The sequence below is a fragment of the Pagrus major genome, chromosome 13 (genome assembly GCF_040436345.1).
Source record: "Pagrus major chromosome 13, Pma_NU_1.0".
Taxonomy (NCBI): domain Eukaryota; kingdom Metazoa; phylum Chordata; class Actinopteri; order Spariformes; family Sparidae; genus Pagrus; species Pagrus major.
Genome location: NC_133227.1, coordinates 29,456,248 through 29,469,382, shown reverse-complemented (window position 1 = coordinate 29,469,382; position 13,135 = coordinate 29,456,248). Strand labels below are relative to the sequence as shown.

The window sequence follows — 13,135 nt, the reverse complement described above, 5'->3', positions numbered from 1 at the left end:
TGTTAAACACAGTCAATCGTTAACCAATGAAAAATGTAAAAGGAAGTCAGCATCACGCCATCACCTCTATCATACTTTTATGGGATGCTCATGTCCTCGTTATGACCCCAATCAGGTTACAGATTTATATCTGAGAGCTGCAAACACAGAAGCTGAAAATCTGTTTGAAATGCAGAAATGAAGACGTTTCGTTGTTGTTCCGCCTTCAGTTCCCTCTGAAGTGTTTCTGTGTGTCGGTGTGCTGATTTCCACTGACTTTATATCACAATATCGAAGCTTACATCATCACAAACATAAAGACATGAGCAGACAGAAAACAAAATATGGTTATTATTATTATTAATATAGATTTTTGGTCATTTTCTAAGGGAAGTCTGCACAGCAAGCAGTCCACAGAAAGTAGAGTTTACTGATTTTAGTCTTCTACTTCCCAGAGACGTGGCTGTTAAGTCTGCAAGTGCAAAGAAGTCCAGAGATTTTGATTCATCCTGTGAGTTTTGATAACAAGCTTTTAGAAAACAGCACAAAAATTATGACTATTTGATTAATCTAAAGATTATTTTCTCAGTTAGTCAATTCAAATCACATTAGGGCTGTCACAATATCAGATTTTCACAACATGATTATCGTCGCCGAAAAAATATAGATATATACCTCGATATCTATAGAAATTTAAAAAAAAAGCAATCCAAGATATGGTTAACTTTGTTTACTGTGTGTTTTGTCTCTTTGTTCTCAAAATACGAGTGTAAGGAGGAGAGAGCGAGAAGACTTATAGTCAATAACTTGTGAAAAGGCAACCAGATGAGCTCATTAACAAAAGATGCACAAGGCTGAACATCTTCACTGGATTATTCCCACAATATCAACATTTAGCTTTTAATATCATTGTAATCGGGAATATCGCAACATCCCTAAATGATATATTTGCATCAACGAGCAACAAAACAACCTTTGGATGAACGATCCAGAAGTGAATAGAGGAGGGATTCTTTTTCAGGACGGACTGACAGGAAATAGATGTCGTGTGTACAGAAGAGACCAACTTACCAAAATTACAATCCAGACAGTGAATTGTTTTGTGTATAAAAGATGAAAAAAAAAAAAAAAACCGCGAAAAAAAGCTGTTTTTAAGTGCCGAATTTACAAGAACACTCAAGTGATTTAAAATTTGTCACAACAGTTTCATGAAGTTGTTGCTGAGTTTCTCCTCATGCAACAACTCTTAAAATAATGCGATTTGTTAAGGGAGTCTGGTGATATTGTGGTTACTAGTTAATGATTGGTTGCTGCTGTTAAATTGGTCTTTGTCTTACTAAGAGTTGTTTTCTAACATGTTGTCCACCCAGAAGCACCTGTCTGTGTTCCTGATAAAGTACCGAGTGTGTTTTATAAACTGGTGTAAGAGTCAAACATTTAGCATCTTTTGTCTTCCTCGTTTTATAAGTTTGTTTTTCTTCTTCCTCTCTCTTGTTCTCGTCTTCCTCCTCTGTCTCTTTCTCAGACCGTCCTGGTGTCAAAATTCACAGGTGCAGTCTGCGTAAACAATTGCGGGAAGCGGAGCCAGGAAGAGACGGGCCGGCTGCCCCTGTCGTTAGCATGAGAATTAGCATTTGTAGCTCGGAGGCTCTCGGAGGTGTGAGTCCTCCGCGGTCGGCTCGGGGTCGCGACCTTTGACCCGCGGCGAGCACAGGAGTGGAGTAAGACGCAGGTTAATAGGGCTGTTAAAATGTCACCGATCTGCATGTGTGAGAGGTCAAATTATTAGATTATTACAAGGCAAACACTGACACACACACACACACACACACACACACACACACTTATAGTTACATTTCAAACCTCTGGAGCCTGACAGACTGAAACACAGCAGGCAGCGGCTGCTTTGATGTGTATGAGTGTGTGTGTGTGTGTGTGTGTGTGTGTGCGTATGCGTGTGTGTGTGTGTGTGTGTGTGAGCTAATCATATATGGAAAACATACATTAGTCAAGTCATTTGCGACCTGGTGCAGGGATGGGCAGCTTTAATGTGACCGTGTGCTCCTGACATGTTTCATCAGATCTGAACTAATCACTGATGAGTTTCACATTCTGGCTCCGTTAAACTGTCCGCTCATCAAAACATGTTTGATTAATTGAATTTTACCGATAAGAGGCCGGCAGATCAATCAGAAATGTACTTGCTTTGATGATTAGATATTTGTTTAAGTCATATTTTCAGCAAAAATGGCAACAACAAAAAAAAGAAGAGAAAGGGGAGAAAATGCCCAGACTCCCTTAAAAAATGTGCTTTTTTGTGAGTTGTTGAGTTAAGAGAAACTTCAAAACTTGTGAAATGCTGTTGATGATAAATTCTTAATTGTTTGTGCCTTTTTGTAAATTCGGCATTAAATGTGAAACATGAAGTTGTTTGTTTCCTTGTAAAAAGTGTCAGTTTGTATCAGCCTGTCTGCTTCTGTGTCTAACATTTAGCAGTTTGACATTGAAAGCAACATTTTATTGTCTGTAAACATAAACAGTAAAACAGTAACTCATATAGGCAGTGATCCAGTGATGTCACTCAGTGGTTAAGATGCATTGTGGGTAATGTGGGCTCCAGGTTTCGAGAAGGAAGAAGAATGTGTGGAATTAAAATGGTGATATCTCTGGTTCATTTGTTTTTAAACTGTCCATAATGAGTCCAACAGTGTTATAGGAGAGTGATGATAGACCAAAACCTGTTCCTACATTACCCACAATGCAACTGAGCCACTGAGTAACATCACTGGAGGTAATTTATCAGATTAATGCAGCTTTCTCTGGAGCCACTGTAACGAAAGCTTATTTTTGTTTACATATGCAGCAGCACTCTCCAAGACCCGTTAACACGTTCATGTAGAAAACCTGGAATACTTAGTTACTTTGTACTGCTGACGGTGTCACAAACACAACCAGCAGAGTTTAGTCAGTCAGTCGTTATCGTGATGTGGAAGATTTGTCAAAATATCAACAATGTTGTTTTGTTACTATAAGTTGATTCTTCACTTCGAGAGCCAATCAAACGATCTATAAAAACTCATTTGTGAGAATCGTCAGTGATATCTGGGTCGTTTCCGGAGCCGTCGATGAAACGCTCTCCTCGTTTACGACCTTGACAGATGAACAGATCTGGAGGAGGCTAACAGGCTGTAAAGGTTAATCATTTTAAACACCTACACACACACACACACACACACACACACACGTAGCAGCGGCGTACAGTTGGCGAGGTGTCGTGGTTCTCATGACTTTATGGCGTCGATGTGTTTGAATGTGACCATAAACTGAGCAGGTAAACACGAGGACGCCGTCAGTGACGAGCTGACGAAGAGAAAGAAACTTTAAAAGATGTTTGGCGACGAGCTCGGCGGTGGGAAACACGACACACTGTCTCTTCTTACTGTCGCCATGACGACGGCTCGACCTCCAACTACAGTCATCTTCACTTCCTGTATCAGGAAACGTTGCAGCAGCCGAGGAGGAAGTACTGCGGTTCTTCACTGAAGTAAAAATGTTAACACCACATCGTAAAAATACCTCGTCGATCTGACTCATTCTGTCACCAGAAATATTTAGTCACCGCTCTTTAACTATCCTAAATTAAGTTGAGTTTGGCTTTATAAAACTTTTATTAAGTAATCACCTATTGTAAAGTTGCAACTGATGTTAATGATACTTTGTAAATGTTTAGTAAATACTTTCCATGTTTTTCCAGGAAAAAAACAGAAAGGCAAACTCATCCACTGGAAATGTGAACAGAGTCAGTGACAGATCATCAGCCGGTTTACTCGTGTTTGAAAAACCTGCGTATACATGCTAATTTCAGTGTGTCGACGTATAAGGAAACATTTCATGTGTTATGTTACAGAGAGGTGAAGTATACTTACACCAAACACGTGTGGGGGGTTCTGGGACCTTATTTCAGAAGAAGTGTGTGTGGTAGTTGAAAGAAAAATACATTTTTGATCCCGTTTGAATTGTGCCATGATTCACACATATAATGTTTGTAACTACATCGTCTCATCAACACACGTCACCAACACCAACATGGAGCCAACTGGGCTCAGAAAAGGTCCTACAAAAGATGAAGATCACAAGGACTCTGTCGGCTGTGTCGTCTTTATAATGACGTCACAGTCTGATGTTTCATTAGTTTGATGACAAACTGACACTTTATTGACTTCAAACATCATATGTGTCATTTGTCTGTCTTCTTGAACTACTGCACATATTTTTCTGATGTAAGGTCGATGGTGGTCGACCAGAAGGGTTGTGACTTTACCTCTATATAATGTTGATGTCATGTGTGGAGCTTTTCAGTTTATGGACAACTCACCTGACTACAGATTAATTTAAAACACAGAAGTGTTTCACACCAAACTGCAGTGAATATAAGGTTTAAAAAAAGTAGCTTCAAATTCTTCTTTAACACTTAAACCTGCACTTGTGACATTTCTTTTGCTGAGCGTGACTTTAACATATACATGTTAGTGAAAGTTTTTTTTTAAATATCCACATCTGACTCTCACCTTGCTCATGGGCTCTGTGCTGCCAACCCTCCAGCAGTGTCCTCCCTCCTGCCGGGCGTCTGGTCCCCTCTGCTGCCCTCCTGAAGAGGAGAATTATCTGCGTCTTTATGGATTTATGGGAGATTTATTGTTTTACACTGATGAGTATTTAGTTTAGTCTGCTGCAGTAAAATCACATAAAAGCCACAATAATTCTCATCACACACACACACAGAGGAGTATTTGTGTTTTCAAGTGTTTGATAGATGTTATATTGTTGTTATATTGATGTTTTATAGATGTTGAATAATGTAAGCGGCTCCTGGTTTCACACTTTCTATGGATTTATATGTTTTTATAACATATATTACAATTTTGTTTTATTTGCATCTACAAATCAACGTAAAACCACAATTTTTTCAAGCCAAACTTATCATTAAACTTCATATATTTTCTCTCTGACCCTGACACACTTTAAAGTGAAGTAATCAGGCCTGTCACAGATTTTAACATTAGTTCAGAAAATTTACATTTTTGTTTTATTATTTTGTTTATCCAACGTTTCATTATTAAATCTAAAACAATTTTAACTCAGTGTAAAGTTTATTCCTCATGAAGCTCAAAATGTAAATAAATATTCAACAAGAAGTGAAACACACTGAAACAGTCACGTAATCCTACATAATAAAAGCGTCATATAAAATGTTGCAGTTTATGGCAGCTGTGAAGTGAAAGTCAGTGTTAATAGATCAAATGAATGTTGTAACTTTTATTATATTATAACACTGAAAACTTTCAGCTACTCAACAAGGTTTTAAAAACAAATGAAAGAAAAGCATTAAAACAAAATAACTCAATTTGAAGAAAGAAAATAATTATGAAAAATACTCTGAGACTTTTCTTTATAGCGACCGAAAAAGAAATGTTCAGGGCAAAAATTAAGAAAATGAAATCAGTCACTGAGGGAATTAAAACACATTAATGATTTTAAAAATATTTTTAAAAATATAATGAATTCATGCATAATTTAAAATTTGACTAACAAAGATAAAAATGTGTTATGTTGACCCCACCTGTTGTCCATTGCTCTTAATTCATCTTAAATCAAATGTATTAGTTCATTTTATTGCTTTTACTTTGTAAACCATGATTATTGTTTTATTGTTTTTATTCTGTGTAATTTTGGCTGCTTGCTTGCTATTATTATGTTTATCATCTGTTTTTAGTATTATTGTGTTTATTGTTATTGTTTGTTTTGTATATGTAAAGCACTTCTTGAATTGCCTTGTGTACACAAATACATTTGCCTTATAAAAAAAACAGAATGCAAAGTTTTTTAAGTATTCATAAACATATAACATTTGTACACTTCATTTCACAGGTCTGCAAATGTTATAGTAAGTAACCTAAGTGGTATTTACCTTGTAATATATTTTAAATTTCTCAGAAATTACCACATTACATCGCATGGTATTAAAACTAACCCCAACATGATTTAATAATTAAATTCTGGTATTTTCCAACAAGCAGTTGAGAATTAGCTGATAATTTCTTTCATACATTTACAGGAAACTTCCTGTTTTCAAGTTTCAAACAGTTTTCGTAAATGTTTATTTTTCAGTCATACAGGAACTGGTTGAAGTTTTGTGATTATTGTGGTAATTTGAGGGTAATTTCAATGAAATTTCAGTTATGTTACTTGCTAATTAAGTGTGCAGACCTGTAAAATAATTTGTTTCCTTTATGACTTGAACGTGAACAACCTAAAAAAACACTGGCTGTAGATGTGTTGATATTCACCGAGAGATTCTGTCACGTAAACACCACATCCTGTTTAAGATTATTATTTGACTTTACAGCAATTAAACTCCAGCAGGTCAGATCTGTATCTGTGTGGAAACAGAGGAAGCACATCTAACAGATCACACTTCTTTCTTTTCCTTTATTCGACCAGATGAAACAAACGTCCCTCTGTTTCTACAGGGACCATGAAGGCAGCGTAAAACAGTGTACTGATAATAAAAACCCTACGAACAGCCGGAGAAGATGGAGAAACCTGACAGGTGTAGTGCTGACGACGAGGTAGACCTGTGAGTGTTCAGTACAATCCAAACAAAGTAAACGCAAAAGAAGAACAACCCAACAGTAATCAGAGTACTTAGAAAAGAATAAAGAGATTTAAAAAATAGCTTAAAAACAATAATATCATTAAAGTAATTATATCGTGTCGTGGCTTCGATTTTCAGTTTTATCTACTTGTAAAGAAGTTAGGTTAAAAAGCGATGAGAGAAAGCAGAGCACAGATGAAGGACAGAGAAGAAGAAGAAGAAAAAAACATTTCCAAAGAAGAGATAAGGAGGATGTGTGTGTGTGTGTGTGTGTGTGTGTGTGTGTGAACTGGGTGTCCATCTTGTTTCTGTTTCCCCCTGTCACCTGTCTTCAGGTGAACCATTAACCAGCTAACGGTCATAAAACTCCACTTTATGGAAAGTTTGATGATGGTGGCGGTCGTAAACACTGAAGCCTTTTACTGCCTCGCTGGCTGTCGCTGCTCACCTTGACACAGTCTGCATGCGAGAAAAAAAAAAAAAACGTCGACCGGGTCGAGTTTAACCCCGAAACCTTCAAACACAAAACTGCTGCTGCTCTTCGGCTAGCTTAGCTTAGATGTAGCCAGCAGAGCGACAGGCTTTAACGATTTGTCTGGACATTTTATTTTAAAGGACGTACTTTAAAAATGCTTTATATGGCCGGAGATAATCAAAAATGGAACACAAGTTAAGACAATAAATACCTCACATAAATGTAGGCCTTTGTTTGTTTATAGCATGTGTTAGCTTGTATAGCTTGATCTATTTTTACCAACTGATGGTGGTTAAAAAAGCCAACGCTCGTCAACATGTTGTCATTCTGACCTGTAAGTACTTAGCAGTCGTTACTACATTATTAAATGAGTACTCAGTGTGTGATAAGTACTGAGCTGAGCTGAGCTGTGCTTTATATTCAGTGCTAATTAGCTAACATGCTCTCTTAACCTAACAGTCAGCAGCAGATGTTTCTGAACACACAGTTTCCACTGATTTCACCATTGAACTTGTTTACGCAATATCACCAGGCTCCATTAACAAAACACACAATTTTAAGAGTTGTCGTGTGAAGAAAAACTAAGCAACCCTCTGACACGGCTACAATAAATTCAAAATAATTGGTGCCATCTTGTAAATTCAGCAATAAATGCAAAACATGAAGTTGTTTGTTTCCTTGTAAAAAGTGTCAGTTTGTGGCAGCATGGCTGTACCAGCCTGTCTGCTTCTGTGTCTAAACTGCTAAAGTCTGACCTGCCAACATTTAGCAGCTGTTTGAACACACTGATTACACTGATTTCACCATTTACACTCAATTTATGAAAGACGACAACATTTTATTGACGCTTAACATGTCAAAAAAAAAGATGTATACAGTAAACAGTAACCAGTATAGGCTATTTCTTTGTCGCCTATGGAGAAAGTCACCAGACTCCCTTTAAAAAATGTGCAATTTTATGAGATGTTGAGTTGGGAGAAACCTTATAAACATGTGAAAGGATGCCTCTGACTAATTCTTCATTACTTGGGCCTTCTCGTAAATCCGGCATACATATGTTCTACATTAATATCTTTTTGTTTTTGTGTAAAAACGTGTGTTGTTGAAAAAGAAGGTAGAGTACATACAGAGGTGGTTGTAGACAGGTGGTCTTAGCAGGTGTTTGGGGAAATGAGAGCGTCATTAATCTTCAGTACAAAGTAATTAACAAAGTCTGTTGTTGGAAGGGTGTATAGTGAGGATTTCAGTTTGTCGTCTCATGGTTTTATTTATTCACAATATTTGTATGACGCTATGAGAAAAGTGAGAAGTCAGGACTGGTGTGATTTTCTTCTTATTTAATTTAGCAGCTCTGCTCTGTGTTTTAAAGATGAATAAAGTCATGTTTTGACCCCTATATCAGCTGTAATGTTGGTAAATTAGATTCTACATTGTTAAATGCTTTGAAAGTGCTTGAATAAACTCTTATATTTACAATAAATAACCATCATATTGCTACTTATAATCACATTAATTGCAGGTCATTATGTCATATTAATGATTAATGTGATTATAAGTAGCAATATGCAGAATAAACTCATAAAACTACAGCAGTTTCTTTGTTTGATCAGTAAAGTTTACACACAGTTGTAAAGTACTTTTAATTTTCACATCTGCCTTAACGAATAGCTTAATAGTCTCTAAATTAAATCTGATGACACAAAAGTACATCAACGAATCAGTAAAATACCCAAACCACACTGACCTAAATGTGCCGGACACAATAATGTGAACAAGTGTAATTAAAATCAGTTGTCTTGAATCTTGTTCTCTCCGTGTGGGATGTAATAAAATATAATAATATGTTCTCTGGGATTTATAACAACAATAAAAACTTCACATTTATGAAGTGAGAGTACAATCCTTGGAAACGATGACAGCTCAACTTTATGTCACTGCTGCCATCTTGTGTTCAACAACGTTAAAGTGTGAGGCTACAAACCTTGTGCACTTGTGACACCACTGGATAATATTACTGTAATAAATACCTAATTTTGAAATGTACTTTGTTCCAAAGGTAAAGCAAGAACAACAATATGTCAGGATAGTTATAGTATAGTTATGTTAATTTTCCCTGCACATTTTCGAAACAAAATACTTTCAGTTATTTTAATGTTGAGGCAGTAAGTCCACTAACATTGACACACTTTTTTGACAAATGTTAATGTATCAACTTCACAAACTGTGATGTGTATTTTCACTCTTTTATTTAGTTGAATATGAATTCATGGAGAAAGTATTCAGCTTTTTAATCAATAATCAAAATTAAGAATATCTCTAAAAAATAATGATCACAAACCCTTAATGAAGTGTGTAAAAGTGTATCTGACTACTTTTCGCATTGTGCCCCGTTTGATATAATTTGTAACAGTTTTGTAGGAAGTTATTGTGTGTGTGGTTTTATGAAAGCACATGACTGAGTGGTGCACGATGTAGTTTGGAGAAAGATCTTCACTGACTGATTGTTCATGTCCAAACAAACTCTGTTTTTGTTTTTTTACCTCATTAATATTGTAAATATAAACATACTCAGTTTGAATTTCTTCATTTAAACCACATGGTGCCTCTTCAAAGATCATCCCGATGATAATGTGGGCGGGGCTGCTCAGCTTGTCTCCGCCCACCAAATTGCGCGCCGTTTTGTCCTCAAACACGTCCGCAGAAAGGCTGTATATTCAGAGTGTCTGCGGCGGGCAAACACAGTTGACTTTGTTGAAGACTAAGCTGACAACATGAGCGGAAGAGGAAAGGGAGGCAAAGGACTCGGTAAAGGAGGCGCCAAGCGGCACCGTAAAGTCCTCCGCGATAACATCCAGGGCATCACCAAGCCCGCTATCCGCCGTCTGGCTCGCCGCGGCGGAGTGAAGCGTATCTCCGGTCTGATCTACGAGGAGACCCGCGGGGTGCTCAAGGTGTTCCTGGAGAACGTGATCCGCGACGCCGTCACCTACACCGAGCACGCCAAGAGGAAGACCGTCACCGCCATGGACGTGGTGTACGCGCTGAAGAGGCAGGGCCGCACCCTGTACGGCTTCGGCGGCTAAACCTCGTCCTGACCCGCTGATACCGAAACCCAACGGCTCTTTTAAGAGCCACCCACTCACTCTGAAGACTATTCCTGCTTACACAGCCACTGAAATGTTTTACAAATGAAACATAATATATTATAATACTAAACTCGTGTACTGTCGGTCTAAACCCGTCGCCACGTAATCCTACAACATAACCGGCTACATGTTGTTGATGGACATCACACCCACAACGCAGCAGAGTGACTGTTTATCTGAGGCGTTTCAACGTGACACCAAAAATGGCAGTATTCTTAGAGATGTGCATTGTCATGATTAATAGACCCTGCGTCTCCTTCCTCTTGTATTACTGCAGACAAAAGGTGGTGGAGCTACTGCTAGAGATACATTTAATGATGATATTGAAAGCTTCATTGCATTGAGTGAATTATGCATCCCCCTGACAGGCAGCTACAAAATGGCGGGATTAAGAAGAACTATGCCTAAAGCTTATTAAATAACAACACAGATTAATTAACTTAAAAATGGCATAAACAGAAACTAAATATTACAATGCCAAACTTCAATGACATTTCTTAGTTTTCTATTAACGTCTATCCCTTGAATTGAATTATTTTACATTCTGATTTCGTTATTTGTATTTCAGTACAATTGTTGATGAACTAGTACTTTACTTCCAGTATAACAGTCACATGGGTTGTTTTTCTGCGTTGAGGTTAACCCTCACCCTAAACTTAAGACTACTTTTTATTTAGTAACATCTTGAATGAAGGGATGTAGCCTGACGGGCTGTGTTCACAACTAGTTTACATTTTCTTGATTATAGAGGCACTAAACCTCTTTATAGTATAGTGGTGATGAGCCTCTCACTCTCTTCAGTTACTGTATTAAAATCATCACATAATATTAAACTATAACCTACAATCAGTAACTATGTTCATCTTTAACACTATCAGATTTCCCTCGGAGCATCTGGAGCAGTGAAAACTTTAATAACACGTGTTTTCATCCACATTTTCTACCAAACGTTTTTAAATCCGACGATTCAAACTGGATCTAGGACTGGCGCTTCATTTCGGCGCATGCTCAGTTAGTCTACAGCAACCCAGCCAATAATAAACGAGCAACATCGCAGTGACATTTGCATCAGGCTCACATATATCCTGCCTTCAGACAGAGCTGAAGTTATCTGTCTTTGATTATACTGATCACCGACATCATGCCTGCCGATGCACCCAAAGCCGGGAAGAAAGGCTCCAAGAAAGCCGTTTCTAAAGCCACCAAGGGCGGCAAGAAGAGGAGAAAGACCAGGAAGGAGAGCTACGCCATCTACGTGTACAAGGTGCTGAAGCAGGTCCACCCTGACACCGGGATCTCCTCCAAGGCGATGGGCATCATGAACTCGTTCGTGAGCGACATCTTCGAGCGCATCGCCGGCGAGTCCTCCCGCCTGGCCCACTACAACAAGCGCTCCACCATCACCTCCAGGGAGATCCAGACCGCCGTCCGCCTGCTGCTGCCCGGGGAGCTGGCCAAGCACGCCGTGTCCGAGGGCACCAAGGCCGTGACCAAGTACACCAGCTCCAAGTAAACCCGCTGATACCACCAACACAAAGGTCCTTTTCAGGACCACACACTACTTCTAAAGAGTCATTCCTGATTTCTGTCCTCAACTCAAACATGAAGTTTAGGGACCTCAAACGGACTCAAATCTGTCATTTATGTTAATGTGACTCTGCCACCAGTGCTTTTTTTTTTTCTGCTTTTTGTTCGAGAGCCCCTTCAAAAGCAGCCATGACTCATGGTAAGTGTACGGCACTAAGGAGGTGTTGAAACTTTCTCCTCAGAACTAAAGCTGACCGGGTTTCTGAAGCCATTTGAGATGTGTAAAGGGCAGCAAGCTGAAATTATCTTAACTTTAGCCCAGTTGTTTGTGCATTGTATTGAAGTATAGCATTCATTTTTGAACAACTATCTGAATTCTTTGACGCTGTGATACATGATGCTTCTGTGAGATAGGAGGGACTTCTTCACCAAAACATGAATTCACCCCAAACTGAATAAAATGTAATCGTGACATCAGGTTCGGTTAGGATATTGTAATGTTTCTGGAGCGTTCGGGTTTAGTTCTGCGTGCAATGAGTATACAGAGTCGTCTTACTGAGGGTCAACATGTTTTAACAGGAATATTCTCATTGAGAATCTTTTACAAGGGACTCCAGGCCAAGACAGCAGTATAAAGGTTTCACATAAAGGAACCGACGGCATAAAAATAGGATGTGAAAATTAATTTAAAGTGGTTCAATAATGAGTTACTTTAAAGTGAATCAAAATGTGGAATCGTCTTGGAAGGTAAAATCTGTCCTTGAGGGATAAATGTTGCATATTATTATTAATGCTGCATATTGCACTGATTGTCTGTTTTATATATTTGTATTTACACTGTATGATACTGTATATTTGCATTTTGTACTGAACATCTTTTGTACATATTTTAATGGTATTTTTTTTAATGTTTCTTATATTGTACTTTTTATATTTTAATTTTATACCATGTGTTTCATACTGCAATGTTATTCAAAGTGGAAGACAAAGAAATAATTTAATTGTACACAGAAACTGTTTGTCATATGCACATGACAATAAACATTTAGACTTGACTTAACAGCTCCATCGACATCAGTTAACTTAGCTTTTTACACTTTGTTTTTAAGGGTTTACCTTCACTGTGTAGTTTTGGAGAATAAATTCAAACTCTGAATTTTAATATTGATTTATATTTATCTAAATGCTGTATCGTAGGCAGCTGGACTTGTTTCAGTCCAGTTGCCTACGATACAGCACTTAGATGTACCATGACCTGGATGACTGAGAACCTTCATCAACTTAAGGTCAGTTTGTTTATTCAGTTTATTCAGTCATGAAAACAAAGAGTTTGTTTAGGCATAAAAAATCTGC

At 37.9% G+C, this 13,135-nt stretch overlaps 2 protein-coding genes across 2 annotated transcripts; both read left to right on the top strand.

Annotated features, from left to right (window-relative positions):
- The first annotated feature begins 9,855 nt into the window (after nucleotides 1–9,855).
- On the top strand, nucleotides 9,856–10,220 carry LOC141007698 (histone H4). Its single transcript, XM_073480084.1, has one exon. The coding sequence runs from the start codon at nucleotides 9,881–9,883 to the stop codon at nucleotides 10,190–10,192; it is 312 nt and encodes a 103-aa protein (XP_073336185.1). The 5' UTR covers nucleotides 9,856–9,880; the 3' UTR covers nucleotides 10,193–10,220.
- Nucleotides 10,221–11,026: 806 nt separating this feature from the next.
- Nucleotides 11,027–12,837, top strand: LOC141007102 (histone H2B-like). Its single transcript, XM_073479434.1, has one exon. It carries the CDS (start codon nucleotides 11,397–11,399, stop codon nucleotides 11,766–11,768), a length of 372 nt encoding a protein of 123 aa, XP_073335535.1. The 5' UTR covers nucleotides 11,027–11,396; the 3' UTR covers nucleotides 11,769–12,837.
- The last annotated feature ends 298 nt before the right edge of the window (nucleotides 12,838–13,135 follow it).